This window comes from Botryllus schlosseri, chromosome 15, assembly GCF_051294905.1.
Source record: "Botryllus schlosseri isolate E-star chromosome 15, Bs_hap1, whole genome shotgun sequence".
Lineage (NCBI taxonomy): Eukaryota > Metazoa > Chordata > Ascidiacea > Stolidobranchia > Styelidae > Botryllus > Botryllus schlosseri.
In genome coordinates this window covers 23662655-23679860 of record NC_137250.1, presented here as the reverse complement: position 1 = coordinate 23679860, position 17206 = coordinate 23662655, and the positions used below count along the sequence as shown (strand labels likewise).

The 17206-nt window shown below is 40.7% G+C and overlaps 3 protein-coding genes across 3 annotated transcripts; all 3 read left to right on the top strand.

Moving 5' to 3' along the window:
* Nucleotides 1-4069: 4069 nt before the first annotated feature.
* LOC145457952 (leucine-rich melanocyte differentiation-associated protein-like) lies at nucleotides 4070-5287 on the top strand. The gene has a single exon (XM_080336243.1). It carries the CDS (start codon nucleotides 4149-4151, stop codon nucleotides 4794-4796), a length of 648 nt encoding a protein of 215 aa, XP_080192369.1. The 5' UTR covers nucleotides 4070-4148; the 3' UTR covers nucleotides 4797-5287.
* A 4896-nt stretch (nucleotides 5288-10183) lies between these two features.
* On the top strand, nucleotides 10184-11158 carry LOC145457836 (DNA-directed RNA polymerase III subunit RPC7-like). Its single transcript, XM_080336135.1, has one exon. The coding sequence runs from the start codon at nucleotides 10276-10278 to the stop codon at nucleotides 10924-10926; it is 651 nt and encodes a 216-aa protein (XP_080192261.1). The 5' UTR covers nucleotides 10184-10275; the 3' UTR covers nucleotides 10927-11158.
* A 510-nt stretch (nucleotides 11159-11668) lies between these two features.
* On the top strand, nucleotides 11669-17004 carry LOC145457819 (26S proteasome non-ATPase regulatory subunit 7-like). Its single transcript, XM_080336114.1, has 7 exons — nucleotides 11669-11890; nucleotides 12586-12678; nucleotides 13687-13865; nucleotides 14253-14344; nucleotides 14826-14947; nucleotides 15631-15734; nucleotides 16688-17004. The coding sequence occupies exons 1-7, from the start codon at nucleotides 11713-11715 to the stop codon at nucleotides 16913-16915; spliced, it is 996 nt and encodes a 331-aa protein (XP_080192240.1). The 5' UTR covers nucleotides 11669-11712; the 3' UTR covers nucleotides 16916-17004.
* Nucleotides 17005-17206: the final 202 nt, after the last annotated feature.

The following is a 17206-nucleotide window of genomic DNA, read 5'->3' as shown; positions in this document are numbered from 1 at the left end:
AACTGGAATAACATCAAGTCCAACCCAAGTATGGTTCAAGGTAACAACTCTGCATGCAGGCGGTATTGCAGTAAGAGCGGGGTTTCGACGTAGGTCGTAGGGTTGCATTTAAAACAAAAATCAATTTAAAACAAACATGTTTAAAACAATTAAGTCCCTATAATTTAAAACATGTTTTTTATTGTTTTTCATATTGTTTTTTAAACAATGACGTCACGAATATTCAATTGTGACGTCGTAGTGGATTTATATTGACAATTGAAAATATAGGGTAAAAATAGCTCCTTTTACGAAATATATGTATAGTAGGCCTATTGCTGTTGTACCGACTATTTTCAGGGTTCCAGCCATCCCATATCGATATACGTCGGCTATATCGGGTGATTTTTGTCCGTAGGCTCATGCAACATGTTTTTTGTAAAGTATTCACGCAATTATGGCATAATTTTACAACTTAAAAAAAAACACAATTTTGTTTTTCTGAAAAGCGCCTTCGTTTAAAATACCGTTTGTTTTAAATGCAACCCTAGTGGGATATAATGATGTAGACTGGTGCTCTTCAGACCTTTTTGGTGTGGTGAGCACTATATACTTGGAAGCATTCAATGTATGTATATAATTTATCTCTTATTAGTAGGGCGATTTTTTTGACCTAAAAAATGAAAGATTTTGACCTAAAAAATCTGAATTTTGACATTTTTTTACCTTAAAAAACTAAATTTTGACCTATCGTATGCAAATTAGGTGTTTCCCAAATAATGTTAGAATTGTACTACTTATCCTATTTCTGGTTCGAATTGTCTGTCTTTACGAAGTATAGCTTGCCCAGAAAAAACTTTTTTGACTCAATATAACAGTCAAATTTTTACATGACAACATAATATTTTAACAAAATCTGGCCCTATAATGAATTCCAGTAGTTACATGAGGTATTATGGTGAAAATAATTAAAAGTTGTTGTAGTTCAACGAAAGATACTTTCCGCTACATTCTCGGGTAGAAAGTCCTTACTAAGCATCAGCTTGCCAAGAATGGAGATGTGGCGAGATAGCGTAATGGTGTAATCCACAGCTACAACACCAATGGTTTGTGGGTTCTGGTCCGACCGAGGTCGACTCCAGAATTCCTACCTAAGTGTTGGAGGCTTATCTAGGTTCCTAATTCTCGCCATCTCATCCGCGTAAGCGGTGTCTTACAAAAAGCCTAGAAGTTGGCCTTGCTACAAGTCGGCAGATACACAGCAGATACGGAATCGAAAATAAGGAATGTCGGCCTGGTGCAAAAGACAATCGTAGTCGACAAACACCATGAATATATAAACAAAAACAAGAAGAATGGAGAAAGAACGTTCAACTGTAGCAGCAGTTGGCTGACTAACGCTGAAGTTGTGCGTGCGTTCACTGCTGGTGACACACCGTGTTGCTTCATTCTGACAATGGTTTACATCTCACTTTTTCATAAAGATGTAAGAACCATGCAATGCCCACGCAGTCTTGCTTCACTTAAGATATTGCGGTACGTTGAGCATAACACCATGTCAACCTATTTATTTCATTTGACTGTTTATGATTCACAATGAGCAATGGGCCGTCTACAACGGTAGGCCTATAAAGTAGGCTACAAGCTGTAAAATGTCAAACGATAAGTTCATCGACTGTGCAAAATCTACTATACAAATGAAATGCAGGTTGCAAAAAAATATTGTCTTTGTACACGATGTGGACCTTTTTTGACCTAACGCTACAAGTTTGACCTTATTTTGACTTTTTTTGACATGTCAAAAATCAAATCGCCCTACTTATTAGTAAAAAAGGTCATCAGCTATACGAGAACGTCATCCCAGGTCGAAAAGCACTTGCTATAGTGTGACAATTTTGTCATGCAACTTTGTATACCTCTTGTACTGTTGCCTAGCCTATACCGTGCATATTTTGGTGCGTGGTCCCCGTCCACTTTGATAAGCTTGAGCAGTGAGCATCTGAGCAAGCACTAACTGCTTGTAACAATGACTACAATTCAGTCGGTATTCACCACTGAGCTAAGGTTATTCAATTCGACCTTACAAGCGATGATATAGCAAGCGTCCAATTCAATTGGCTCACGGATAAATCTTCACGAACACTGGTGAGCTCAGGAAATATCGGTGTAAAGCGAAGGGGATCAGGATGTGATACAGGGATTACTGATTATACTGACCACGGCTGAAATAAGTGTACCACCCCTAGAAACACTCATGAAGTTGGTATACGACACGTAAACACTACAGAACTCATAGTAGGCCTACCCTTCTGTGATATATCTCCAATCTCCATAAGAAATAGCGCGGTTGGCTCATTTACACCTTTTGGAACGGGTGTGGAAGGACGAATTACGTACCACAGATTGCCTATATAGTATGATTTGAACTTCTGGCCAATGTTCCCTATAATATTTCGAGAGAATGCGCGAACTCACCAACTTACTGCGCGGTCCCTTGGACAACAGTGCGAAACGACTAACAAAAGGCTTTTTTGTGCGCAGCCTAAGATTTTCTGTGAGCAGAGACCGTGTTAGTGTCAGCCTAGTGTTCTACACTATGGTGTCAGCACAGCGCAATTGCGCACGCACGCAGCTTAGAGGGAACATTGCTTCTGGCTACACCTACTTTCCAATTGCAATGCAGGTTATTTCTGGATCTATCGCACATGTTTTGACCATTTAATCTAGGATACATAATGAATCAAGGTCGTCGCGACCAATGGGTTAGGAGCCACAGGTTTAATGGGATTGACACTACACGCTAACGCAACATGTTTATTCGCAGTTACGCACATTGTTGGGCGACTTGGAGTCAACATTACCACGCACCTATGCTGCGATATGATTGCACATTGCACAATGGCGCTCTTTGTTTGTAGATTCGACACCTGTATGAAAACTTGATATGACCTCTATTAGTTTGTGCTAAGGCTATAAGGACAGCGATTCTCAAACGGTATGCCCCCACAGATCCTCTGGTCTGGTGTGTCGCGACAGCATATAAATATTTAAATTACGAAGCTAACAGACTTTTAAAGCGCTGCTTCCACTAAATACTCACTTACACACTCACTCGACTTAAATCATATTGCATGTCCAAAAGTGATTCGTATGACCGTAAACTCTTATAGAAAAGAGTGTGCATTCACACCCGCGCACCACCGTGATATACAGGTGTGAATATACACCCGCGGTAGAAGAAACCACACATTTTAATCCGTATGATGCTTATACGTAGTCGTTGTATTTTGAGGGACAGTGACAGCAATGGAACTGATACAGCTATTTATAGGCATACACTATACTTCAGTACCTTATTACAAAGTGAATGTTCGGAACGTCTTGTCGGAAATGGTAAAATGTTCGAGATGTCTGTTCGAAACGACTTGTAAACAATAACAGCTTCAGAAATGCCTGGCAGTCCCGCAACCAATAGCTTGTGGCGTGGCGTGTGCATGTGCATGTGCACTGTGCACCAAATTTGGTTCAATTCCAACCAGTGGAAGCGAAGTTATTGCCGTCGAAAAATTTGGATTTGAATAAAATAGTATTTACGGTGACCGATTCTTCGTTTATTTATTATAGTTGTGCTCACCGTAAATACTATTTTATTCAAATCAAAATTTTTCGACGGCAATAACTCTGCTTCCACTGCTTGGAATTGAACCAAATTTGGTGAGGATCGTTCCTATAGACAGCCTAACACTTTCATGGGGTGAACAGAAAATTTTCAAATTTTTTATTATTTATTTTTATATAATAAATAGAAACTTTCTTCTCCTGTAGCAAAGCGGTTACTGGCTGGAATTGAACCAAATTTTGTGTGTAGGCTTAAATTAGGTAACCTAACAATTTTATCAAGTAGCCAGTACGATTTGAGAACAAAAAAGTCATTTTTGAAGAGCCCTACTGTGCATGTGCGCAGTGCATTGTGCAGCTATATCATAGGCTACCACAACACGCGACTTTATTATTAGTTCACGTGCCCCGCGTGAAGAATTTAGTCCCGTTAATCATTAAACTCATGCAATGTTACATATTTATCTGCATCACCATCACTTTGATGCTACACAAAGGTCTAGCTAAACGTGTGAACTGTATCAGTATATCATTTCCAGTCCGATTGCAAGATGCAGCGAATTAGTGAGAGCGAAATCAAAGTTGGCATCGAAGGTATCGCAATTTCGGGCGATAGGATGTGCTATTGTGGTTTCGACTCAACAGAAATACCTAAGAATCTGCTCCGGTACGTGGAACTAGCTTCTACAATCGATTTGAGTCACAACAAACTGAATAATATTCAAGAATTGGGTAAATTCATGATGCTTGAAGAGCTGAATCTTGACAACAACGATATCGATGATGAGTCAGAAATTCCAATGATGCCTCGGCTTATTACGTTATCTCTGAATAAAAACAAACTTGTGGACAGCGATAACCTGATTCTCAAGCTTCGGCGGAATTGTCCAAACTTAAAATATCTCAGTCTTCTCGGAAACGACGCCTGTCCGCATCCATTGCTTGGTTACTCGGATGAAGAATACCAGCATGCCAGAAGACTCATCGCATCCAACATTCCAACGTTGGAAACCATAAACTTTGAGGAAGTTACGGACGATGAAAGGTGGTACCCAGCCACAAGTGTGGAAGATTTTGAAGAACTCGATACGCTGCCAAAATCTGTCGTCAGTCCCCGGACGGCTGCAGGGAAAGTAAAATATACTTACGTCGGGAAGCAGTCGGAAGGAAATCGATTTATCAAGAATAACCAACTTTAGAATCACGGTTCCTCACAGCAATCACTTATGCTATACTATTATGTGAAGGTTTGGTTGTAAACAGCAGCTTCCATTCAATACGAGGAATAGCCTACTATCCAAGGCAAACCATATGAACATTGAACAATGAACAAATTGAACATATGCTGTTAGAATTGAAGTAGAAACTATAACTTCACAAGTGGCCGCTGTTTCGAACCTGATTGGCAATAGGTCACCACCAGTTTCCAGCTTTCATTTTTTAAACTAACATCCGCTACAGTCTGATCAGTGATCATATGGAGTCATGCAGTATTTTTATTTGATGCGGGTGTGCATGGGTACTGTGGGTGTGTTCAGATGATGGCTGACCACCAAGGTCGTATCGATCATTCCTATCCGAAACCGAATACTGTGCATTTGTATATTTTCTGTATCATCATTGTTGTAGTGATGCAGTCTATTTGTTCTGTATTTCGGTTGGATGAAAATAAAGATCCTCTCTCAACTGATTCACGTACTTTTTCGGAATTATGATGCAATACTTCGTATCGCACAGGTCTTGTGATGATTTCAGACGAAATGTTTGATGAAACATGTTCATGTTCAATTAGCTGTCATTATGAAATAATTTTGTTGGACTTTGAAACAGTTGTAGTTTACAATAGAAATCATAGCTTCAGTTATCGCAACCTATTTACAACTATACAAGAGATGAAGAGAGAGTGAAAAGTGCTTTGTAGCCGATTACCTTTCAGTATGACGAAAAACAAGCACATGATTTTTGCGTATCCGTATTCCGTATACACTACGATCACACGATCACTATTCATTATCCTGAGTATAATGAAGCCATGTTGCTTATACCAAAGATTGTTGTTGTGATATCGTCGTATACAGTCATCATTATGTAGGCTACATATGCGTATACTTTTTGCCTACGTCCGTACGTGTGTTTTCATCGCGAATCTGACACTGGAATGTATAAAGACTTCGACGTTTATTCAATTTAACGTAGCCTAATAATGTAAATAATTTGATCAGTTATAAATAATTTGCGTTTGTGGTCAATCTTCAGGTCTTTCAGTCAAGAATCGCGTCGTATGTAGCGAGATAGTCGAAGTATAGTTGAGTATCTGAGTAATGAATTTTATGGTTTCAAAATTGGAGTCATCTGTATGGTCGCAATCGAAAACAATCGCCGATGTCTGTTTTGCGAGCGTCGGCCTCCTCGATCTTGCAAGTGTTTTGTACCAGATATGGCCGTAAGTTATCCCACGCAGTCTTGAGTCATGACTTACCGGTCCACGTCATGCGCAATGACTCGAGTACAAGTCAAGTCAATACCAAGATTGATTCAAGTCAAGTCGAGTCACCAAAAAATCCTGACTCGAGTCTTTATACAACCTTATAGTTTCGGCCCCCGAGCGGCATTGTCGGCAATGTCGACATTGGTCACATTGTCGGCATTGGCGACATTGACAAAATAGATAGGCCTACCCTACACGTCGACATTGGCGAAATTGGTGACATTGGCGACATTGACAAATTAAATACACGTCGACATTGATAACTTAAATACATTAAATACGATAAGACGTTCTACCTGCACTTAAACAAAGTAACGTAGCGTACGAATATAAGTGCCACTGTGATTGTGGCTACGTGGGAAGAACGTCAAAACGTCTGCAGGAACGCATAAACCAACATCTCCCCAGATTTATCAGAACACGGGCATCACGCTCAGTGAAAAGCTCATCCGCTTAAGATTGATGCTGATCGATCAAAGGCCATTAATTCTGCCATCGGCAAACATCTGTTAGATAATCCGATTTGTGCGAATAATTATCGAGACGACCGATTTCGAATCGTTGGGCGGGACCGTTCACAATTCCATTTGTGTACCTTGGAGTCGACTTTTATCAAAATACACCAACCAAAACTTTGTCAACAAAAGGAGTTCGTGTACCACATAAAAATAGTATACATTGAACGCTCTGTCATTCGAAATTTCATGCTGGTGACGTCATATTTTGTGATACGATTGTTGATATACAATGTTCTTTCCAATTCTCTACTATAGTTGCTGACGATTACCCCTGACGAGTGTCAGCCGAAAATATTCGGGTTCATTTCAAAATGAAAATATTATTCAATTGTAAATACGATAAGCGCCTACTAATCGGGCGGACCCGCGGTTTGATTTCCGTCGGAGGTTTATCTGGGCTTCTCCTCCCCCGCCGTCGCAGTTCTTATGGCGACAAAAAGACCCGACGAAAGAAATCAGTCACAGGGAATGAAAAGAACTATAGAAAGGGTCGCAGCTTCAAGAGATCAACATCGAAAAAAACTGTGACATCGGGCACTCTAGGACGAGGTGCGGATGTCAGTCTAAAAAGACCGCAACTGCGCGTCGTTCGACATTCTCCTATCTGTTCATTACATCGCATTGTACATTGTGTGTGTCTTTGTTCAGATGAAAATATAACTCAACGACTATTATTATTATTACCCAACGTTCCCCGCTATGGACGAATGTAACGGTTCAACTGCGGTCGCACTAGCCCAAACATTTTAATGACTTCTTTACCTAGGCGGCATCGAAAGTGCATATAAGTACAACACACGCGCGTCTACGACGTCCAACTACCATTTGATCGACGTAAGAGATCATCGCTCTATCAAATATGCCGGACCTGCAGGGTGGAAGAGCATCTCGCCGCGGCTATCCGGCAGTCGACGAGCATGTCCAGTGTCCCCTGTCCATTTCCACATTCAAGTCGAAATATGAACAATTTCTACTGAATCAATACTAGTCAGCACTCAAGTTTACCGGACCACGACCTGGCATATCGATCTCGCCTTCCAACACATTATATGCCGCCCCTTTTTATTGCATGTCCTTTCGTAGTATCTTCTTTTACTTTTCATTCAGTGCGAAATGCATGCCTCGCCTTTATACATCGGCTATGATCAGGTGGGTTTCTGATTTCAAAGACTACGCCAAGTTCTTTCGACGCCTTGCTATCTTTTCATTGTATGGCAGTCATGTGGTGTATTGAAATGATGAAATTATTCGACAGTGGTCGAGCATGTCCAGTTGTCCACGGACCACATCACGGTCTTATCGATCATTCCTATCTAATACCGAATACTGTGCATGCATATTTTCTGTACCACCACCACTGCCGTGTGTTATGTATTTTGTTTGGATGAAAATAAAGACTCTCTCTCTCTCTCTCTCTCTCTCTCTCTCTGTGTATGCCTCCTCTTTACATCGCCTACGCCCAGGTAAGTGTCTGATCTTAACACTACTCCTAGTCGTTTCGGTATCTTCCTATCATTCATTTTATTGCAGTCTTGTGATGTTTTGAAGTGATGAAATTTCATGAATAAAACTTGAACTTGAATATATCATTGCTATGGACTAATGCAGAAAACAAACCTCGCATGCACTGCTAACAGTGGCTGAACAGTAGACGATTAGCTTTAGACGATTAGCTTCTCTACGTCTCTTTATAGTTGACCTGGATAGCACAGAGTCATTTAAGTCCCCACCGCATGCCTGTATGAAGGCACTAAGGAAAGGAAAGGACGTAGTTTATTTTTGTCCTTGATGTTTTTGCGGCATATACACCGACTCATGATATACATACACACGATCTGCGCATATGCATACCATGAGTGCATGATGTGCATATGCCGCTGGACAAGGAAGTGCAGATATAGCCTTTACGACTTTCTAAGTCATGCACCACCCCTCCATGCTATCCCAGTAATGCATGAGCGCCAAGCAGGGAAGCCATGGATACCAGTGTTACTAATCAGGTCTTTGGTCTGACCCGGCCGGGAATCGAACCCACGACCTACCGATCAAGAAGCCGGACGCTTAACCATTACGCTATCTTGATCGGCTACTATGACATCTTGGAGAAACGAAGTGTGGGATGTAGCATTTTTCTTGATCTAAAAAAAGCATTTGACTGCGTCGATCACAGTATTCTTCTCTCAAAATTGGCGCGCTATGGGTTCCGGGGTCCACAACTAGAGCTCACGAAAAGCTACCTGACTGGGAGATATCAAATGGTTTCGATATCCAACACTTTGTCCTCCCCCCACCTTGTTACCTGTGGTGTTCCGCAAGGCTCTGTTCTTGGACCTGTCCTTTTTACTTTATATGTCAATGATATCTTTGAAACCTCATCATTGAATACCACACTCTTCGCTGACGATACTCACCTCCTATCTCACGCACCTACTACCGCAAGCTTGAATGCCGTCACCAGTGATCAAATGCCTAAAGTGCATGAGTGGACGTCCCATAATAGCCTTCGGGTTAATGCTGCGAAATCCCAATTATTGGTCGTGAACTCCTGCGATAACCTAACCGTTGACATCGCTGGCCAACCAATTTCCAACTCTAAAAATGCCAAATACCTTGGTGTTTCACTGGATTCGGACATGTCCTGGAAGAGTCACATACAATCACTCAGACCACGACTATCGAAGGTATGTGGTCTATTTCGCCGCCTTAGCTACATTCTTCCCGTCAGCGTACTGTTGATACTCTTCAACTCTCTATTCCTATCAAAGTTACAATACGGAATTCTTTGTTGGGGTACTGCCTGCAAGAATACAATTGAACCACTGCAAAAACCTCAACATCGGATCATCCGTATCATTGCCAAAGCCCCACGGGGGCCTGGATGTGCAACTGATAAATCGCTTCTCAAAAGATTCGGTGTTCTAAACTTAGAAGATATGAGGAAGTTAGAAATTGCCAAGTTTATGTATCAGTTCCATTGCGGTCAATGTCCCTCAAATTTCAAGGACTACTTCACCTCGGAGACAAAAGCGCACAAGTACAACACACGCGCGTCAACGAAGAACAACTACCTTATGATCAGGACTGAATACAAGAAAACGCATTGCTCTATCAAGTATGCCGAACCCCAATTGTGGAACAGCATCTCGCCGGCTATCCGACAGTCGTCGAGCATATGTCCGCATTCAAGTCGAAATACAAGCAATTTCTTTTAAATCAATGCTAGCCAGTCTTCAGGATTACCGGACCACGACCTAACATCGACCTCACCCTCCGCCGGCCACATGCCACCCCATTTTGTCGCTTGCGTCTTATATTCTCTGCATTACTTTTCATTCAGTGTGCAACTGTGCATGCCTCTTATTTACTTCGCCTAGGCTAAGGTGGATGTCTGATCTTGATGGCTACTCCAAGTTGTTTCGACACCTTCCTATCTTTTCATTGTATCGCAGTCTTGTGATGTTTTGAAACGATGAAAATATTAATAAACCTGACTGACCCGACTGACTGCAGGAATATTGTAAGTATGCTTACTGAAGCGTACGATGAGTTATCAAAGATGTAAAACGATGACTCGCAATTTATTTAGTCAATGGTTAAAAAACTCGAGCATTGGAAGGAGTGCAATAAACTTAACTTCAAGATTTGTCTTTGATTTATTGCAGTATTAATGAGATGTCTAGAGGCAGGGGTCGCGGCAGAGGTTCGTCTCTTTCGTTTAACATCGAAGCAATCGGTTTTAGTAGAGGAGAGGCTTTACCTACATCATTACTCCAACCCCCTCCTGATTACCCTCCATTGAAAAGACAACCCGTCCAGTTACTAACAGGCGAAGACCAAACGTACTTACTAGCGTTGCAACATAATTTCGAAAAACGAATGCGCAGTTCACCTTACTACATAAGGAAACAGGAGGAACGTAACTTTCTAAAAAAGTACTCTGATAAATACAAAAAAAGCACGCACTCTGATGACGACTTGGGTTGGGAGGCTGACTGGAAAAGGATCCCGGATGAATTGAAAATTAAAAAAAAGACGTTGAAAGTGAAAAAAAAGGTTCCAAAAATCAAGAAAGTGAAAGCACTGCCGGACGAAGTCCTGAAAAAGAAATTGGATGAACTCGAAAAAAAGGATACTGAAAACCCAGATGAAGCTAAGAAGAAAGAGGAGGAGAAAGAAGACGGCTCGGATGCAGAGTTAGAAGTGGAAGATATTGAGGAGGACGAAGATGATAATGATTATTTGAATTCCTATTTTGATAATGGAGAATCCTTTTTGGATGAAGAAGAGGATGCTTTGGAAGACAAAGATGGGGGAATCTACTGATGAAGCTGCTGGATGAGTGGATGCAAATCCTGTAGGTCCAGTTGGAGTGCATTGTCTGGTTCATTACTTGGCCAAAGTGGTGTTATGAATCCGGGATGCTCTATTTTGAGGCCATTGGAGGAGTATAGGCCCAAGAAAATTAGTTCTTATTTTCGGAGTCTTGTGTTGGTGCTAAATGCTGATCATTCAATTGAGACTGATGCATCATATTTACCAGGACTGGGCAAAATCAAGTGTATGAGTGATTGATTCCGAAATCTAGTGGTTGAGTATCACTCATTATGATGTTGCGTCATTATGCGATCACAATGAATGTATAATGCCAGTTTTACATCGCATTATATAATATTTGGTAATTTTTCGACCGCACCTATATGGCATGTTTCGTATGCTGCGATACGACCAATCGAAATATGCAGCCTTCCAAAGTGAAAATATCTACAAAACTCATTGTCAGGTCATTGATAAATTAATTCTTATTTAGCAAGGAGCGATTAATTTCGGTACTCCCAAAAATTATTACTCGACTTGAGTCATCAAAATTAATGCTCAATTCCGATTCGAGTGCTCTAATCATTGTGCCCAGCCCTAATGGTAACTAATTACTAAAGTCACTGAAGTATGCAACATGAGCAGAAGCCTGTCTCCATTTTTCACCTATGTTAATGGTTGGAAAGACTGTAAATTCGATTAGGTTTACTGAATGAAATTGAGATATCATGCTGTCATTTCATTTCTGAAGCAGTTCTACTATATATATTATAGTGATTCCAGCTATTAGCCAACATGTCTTCAATGCCTATGGATCATGTTGTTATTCATCCACTCGTGTTGCTGAGTGTTGTGGACCATTTCAACAGAATGGGCAAAGTAGGAAGCCAAAGTCGAGTCGTCGGAGTTCTGCTCGGGCAATGGATTACTATCGACGGAAAAAAAATTTTGGACGTTTCTAACAGCTTTGCAGGTTAGTGACGGTTTGTTCGGAATTAGGCAATGTTCCATCCACAATGCATGCGTTTTGGCTGCATCGAGAATAAGTGAATTTAATGCTTTGAGAGAAGCAGTAACAAATTATCATTTTGTACCAATGGGATTCAGACTTACAAGTAGAAACCATCAATCTAGTTACTTAATCGTGAACTAACTACTGTTTCTCTGAGTAGTTCTAGTTCCGATTCTTGAAAAAATAGTTGTAGTTCTAGTTGCAGATTTTGAAAAGTTAGTACCTGTAGTTCTACTTCAGAATTTTGAGAATCAAGCTATTTGTACAAGTCTACTGGGATACCATTGATCTCGGAAACGTTTCCAAAAATTACACGGAAACACAGTGGAACCTGTATTTCTATTCCGCTTTGATAGGTGATTCCACTTGAAATTTCGACGAATCAATGCGACATGTGACAGTATCTTTGTTATCTAAACTCATTTAATCTGTGTGTCGATAGTCATAAAATCATCATGACATGATCGATTTCAATAGTTATCTGGAGACACCAGGCTTGTACAAACTACTAGATTTTCCACTCAATTTTGAAAACTCGCTGCTAGAACTAGAGACATTCGCGACTAACTAAAATACCAACAACTGGATTCAATTCTGAAGCAACTTATTTTTTCTTCTGACGCAACACCTGTTCAACAAACCCATCATATCCCCAGTTCCTTTTGATGAAGACGTCAGAGACAGAGAGGTCTGGTTCCTCGATCACGATTATCTTGAACAGATGTACAGCATGTTCAAAAAGGTCAACGGTAAGTGATGCTTTTCATTTGTTCGCTGAGATTGTAGTCGCTGTTTCATACTGTTTCGCAACCTAGTCACCAGTTAATTTGACTGTTATAGTCCAATGGAGTCATTTTGAATTCACCACTGTGTCAGTCCGAGTCCATGTCACGATGAGACAGGTCGTGTCTGAGTCGTAGTGTTTACTGTTCAGTATCTCACTCCTCAACTCGCTATATTGTGAAACTCTTCGGTAAAATCGAAGGCCTCCGATTCATAATATACACATTTTTCCTGGGTTGTAACCAAGTCACAAGGCTCCGAGTCACAAGTCAATATTACTTTTATAGTTTGACTCGAGTCAAGTCCGAGTCCAAATCAGCGAGCAGAGGGTCGAGTCCTAGTCATGGTATTATGACTCGAGTCCGAGTCCAAGTCATTGTGCTGACTGCTCAGTTTCCATTTAAAGTCTTGTTAAACCCACTTTTATAACTGTGTTTGGTGATATCAAATGGTTCGCACTTATAATATACTAATTTTCATCACTTTTAGCAGTTTATGGTTGCATTTTCATGTTCAGTACCAATAGACAAAATCCCAATAGTGGGGTTACTTTACCATTCTTCGAAATTACAATGAAATGTCGGTCTCGGCCGTCTGAGGCTCGAGTCATATGACTTGGTTCGAGTCCAAGTCGAGTCAATACACAGATTGACTCGAGTTGAGTCATTTCACTCGAGTCGTTACAACCCTGCATTTTTCTCACTCTAAATAAATATGTTTGACTCTAGTGGAGTCATTTTCAATTTTCAAGAAATTGACTGGAGTCAAGTCATTACAACCATGGTTTTATGCACCAAACTAGCCTATGGTCTGGACCTAGTTATTCTCCTTCCTACTTTTTAGCTCAGTAAAGTTTACTTCAATATGAATATACTAGTCAATTGTACAGGTCTAAGTTCTGTTGTTGCTAAGCACCATGCACCATATGAAATAGTTTTGTAATTCAGTGTTAAAATTATAGTTTTTATTGACAGCCCGCGAGAGAATCCTCGGATGGTACCACACCGGACCCAAGCTCTGCCCCAATGATATCGCTATTAATGAGTTGATCAAGCGGTACAATCCGAATGCGGTTCTTGTTGTTATCGACGCAAAGCCTAAAGAACTTGGCCTCCCAACTGAAGCATACATTGCCGTAGAAGAAGTGCATGATGTAAGTGAAGTTTTCTCCATGCTGCTACCTCTGTTGGTTTTTTGCATCATATTTTCATGTATTGCTATCTTTACCGGTAGTACGTCGATGTTCGACTGCACTGCAGGTCAGATATCACCAAAGCGTTCTCATGTGCCACTCAAAATTATTTATAGAAAATCAAGTTTTTCTAATATTTTCATTTTTTTTTGGCCTTATATTGACCATGTTCATGTTCCTGCTATTGTTTTAAAGTTAATCATGGCTAAGATATGGAAGAAAATGAAAACTTTACATCAAGTAAATTTTCACAAAGTTGACATAAGATACTTGTTTGCACGATGACGATCTATAGATTTCTGATGAACTTGTTTAGAGAGTAGTTGTAATAAGGTTTGATTCATACAGGATGGCACACCTACAACAAGGACGTTTGAACATGTTCCGAGCGAAATTGGCGCGGAAGAAGCAGAGGAGGTCGGGGTAGAGCATTTGCTAAGGTGGGTGTGTGTCGTTGAGAGCACTCGTTTTGACTCGGAAGAGTCTTCTCTACTAGTTGCTGGCGATTACCCCTGACGAGTGTCAGCCAAAAATATTCAGAAAATGAAAGGTTTGAAATACACTCAAGTAAGTATGAGTAGTTTGTGGTGTGGATTTGGTCGAGGGGTCACAGATCTATAGCAATTAATCGGAGGCGGCTACTATCGAAATAGCAAGATTAATCTTCATGACTAATGCAAAACGACTAATGAAACTATAAATAGCTACAATATTCCAAAATAAATACAGTGACGGGATGTTTCACGCGGTTCTTATGACAGTTTCTCTCCTATTAGTGATACATCTCAAAACTACTTCTTACTTTCGATATCTAATGTGTGAAAAGTCAGTGGTTTTGCATAAAAATGTGGAAGTGGTACAAAAAGGTGGGTTACAAATCCTGCGCCTTCTTTTCTGATTCGTTTTGATGATATTCTTCAGAGACATTCATAACATGACGGTCGGTTCGTTGTCTCAGAGGATCACAAATCAACTGCAAGGCTTGAAAGGGCTCAGCGTGAAACTGGTCGAAATACGGAACTATCTGGAGCATGTCGCACATGGTGAGTTTCAATCGGCCTTGGACAAACTGCAATTATAGATGTTTGAGTAGTAAATTGATTTTTTTGAGTGGGTCTAGTTCTAGTTGCACATTTTGAAAAGTGAGACGTTCTAGTCCTAGTTGTGCATTTGAGAAATAATTTAGCCGTAGAACAAGTAGAAAACAATTATCGCCCTTAGATGTGAATCGTGATACCAGTGTTCTGTTGTGTAATGTTCTTGCAGACATTGCTAGCTCAAAATCATCAATACTTACAGGGGCTTAGCCAAGGGTGGGTTTAAGAAGCCGAAGCCCTTCTATATCAGACTGCAAACCCCGTCCTTTTGAAATGAGGATTCTATCTCCAATATTTCTAAGCTCATTTGCAGTAACTCGTATTATGAGTTATTAGTTATGTTTTAGTTGGCCGGTTGTGGATTTTTAAAGGTTGTTGGATCTAGTTCTAGTTGCGCCTAAAGAAAACCCAATAGTTTGTACAAGTCTGCGTGTGGTACCATCCAACAACGCTCATTGCATATGTGTCTATTTCGAATATGTTCATTATCATCATCATCATTGGTTCATTAGTAATTTTATCAGTTCAATACACCACAAAAATGCGATACAATGAAAAGACAGGAAGATGTCGAAGCGACAAGGAGTAGTTCATATCGCCAGTCTTCAAAATGACTTTTGCGTTCTCAGGTAAACTTCCGATCAACCACACAATCATATATGAGCTGCAAAATATATTTAATCTACTTCCCGACGTTAACCTTACGGACTTCAGCAAGGCGTTTTATCTCAAGGTACTTTTCTCAACGTTTATCGTCAATCCATTGCTGTTGAGTGGGGTTGAGCACAATGATTGGAATATGAATTCAAATGATTCGAGTCGAGTCGGGAGAGACATGTAGTACAAAGCTATGCATGTTATCGGAAATGACATATCTGCAGGGTTGTAACGACTTGAATCATGACTCGACTCGAGTCACGATTTTCTGATGACTCGACTTGACTCGTGTCATTTTCGAAAAATTTGGACTCGACTTGACTCGAGTCAATCTGTGTATTGACTCGACTTGGACTCGAGTCATTGCGCATGACTCGAACCAAGTCATGTGACTCGAGACTCGACGGATTTCGTCTATTGGTACTACTGGTACTTGAAAATGCGACCGGAAACTGCTAAAAGTGAGGAAAATTAATATATCATAAATGCGAACCTTTCGATATCACCAAACAGAGTTCTAAAAATGGGTTAACAAGACTGTAACTGGAAACTGAGCAGTCAACACAATGACTTGGACTCTGACTCGAGTCAAAATTCCATGACTCGGACTCGACCCTCTGATCGCTGACTTGGACTCGGACTTGACTCGGTGGTGAATTGAAAATGACTCGACTCGAGTCAAAACTATAAAAGTGAGAATGCCTTGTGACTTGGTTACATTCCTGCATATCCGTGATGTCGTGTTCAACCCATAGCGTTGTCACTAAGTGCAATAAAATTGGTATTGTCGAAAAATATCAAATAAGCATTAATGCGATGTAGAACTGGCGTTGTGTTTTTTGCGGCCGCATAAAAGGTGCATATTTGAACTTTCCACATTGCTCATACTGGTTTTGATATCATGAGGGATAGTCAAATGGACTCGTAATACTCGACTGTGACTCAAATCACTCAAGCCCAGCCCTCCTAATGAGTGAATGCCATTTCTTTGGGTCCCATTAGAGAAATGACATCGCAATCCATTTTCAGACAAACGATCAGATGCTGGTAGTGTATCTTGCATCGCTGATACGTGCGGTTATTGCACTGCATAACCTCATCAACAACAAGATATCCACTAGCGACGCCGAGAAAACCGACAGAAAACCAGTGAAAAAGGTTGACGATTTGAAAGGAGAGAAAAAGAAAGAAAAGGGCGACGGGGATTTGAAAAAGGCGACTTCGAGACCTGGAACTTCAAGCAGCAAAAAGAAATGAATCCGAATATGGACTCTTATGACTGTTTTTCTACCCTTCTCGACATGCACCTTTTGCGTCATGCTTTCAAAGTACAAATTGTAACCAACCGTTGAGTGTCATGTCAGGCAGTTCAGTCCGGCCACCCAAAAGGTCTCCATGGACCCGATGGCTATGATTGGTTGTACCGGTAGGGAGCGATTGTTCAAGTAATGAGACTTGGCTTTAAATGTACTGTAGAATTTACCACAGGTTTAACGGGCGCGTTTGGAGCTAACGTAGTAAGCTTGTGTTCCTTTTACACTATTTGGG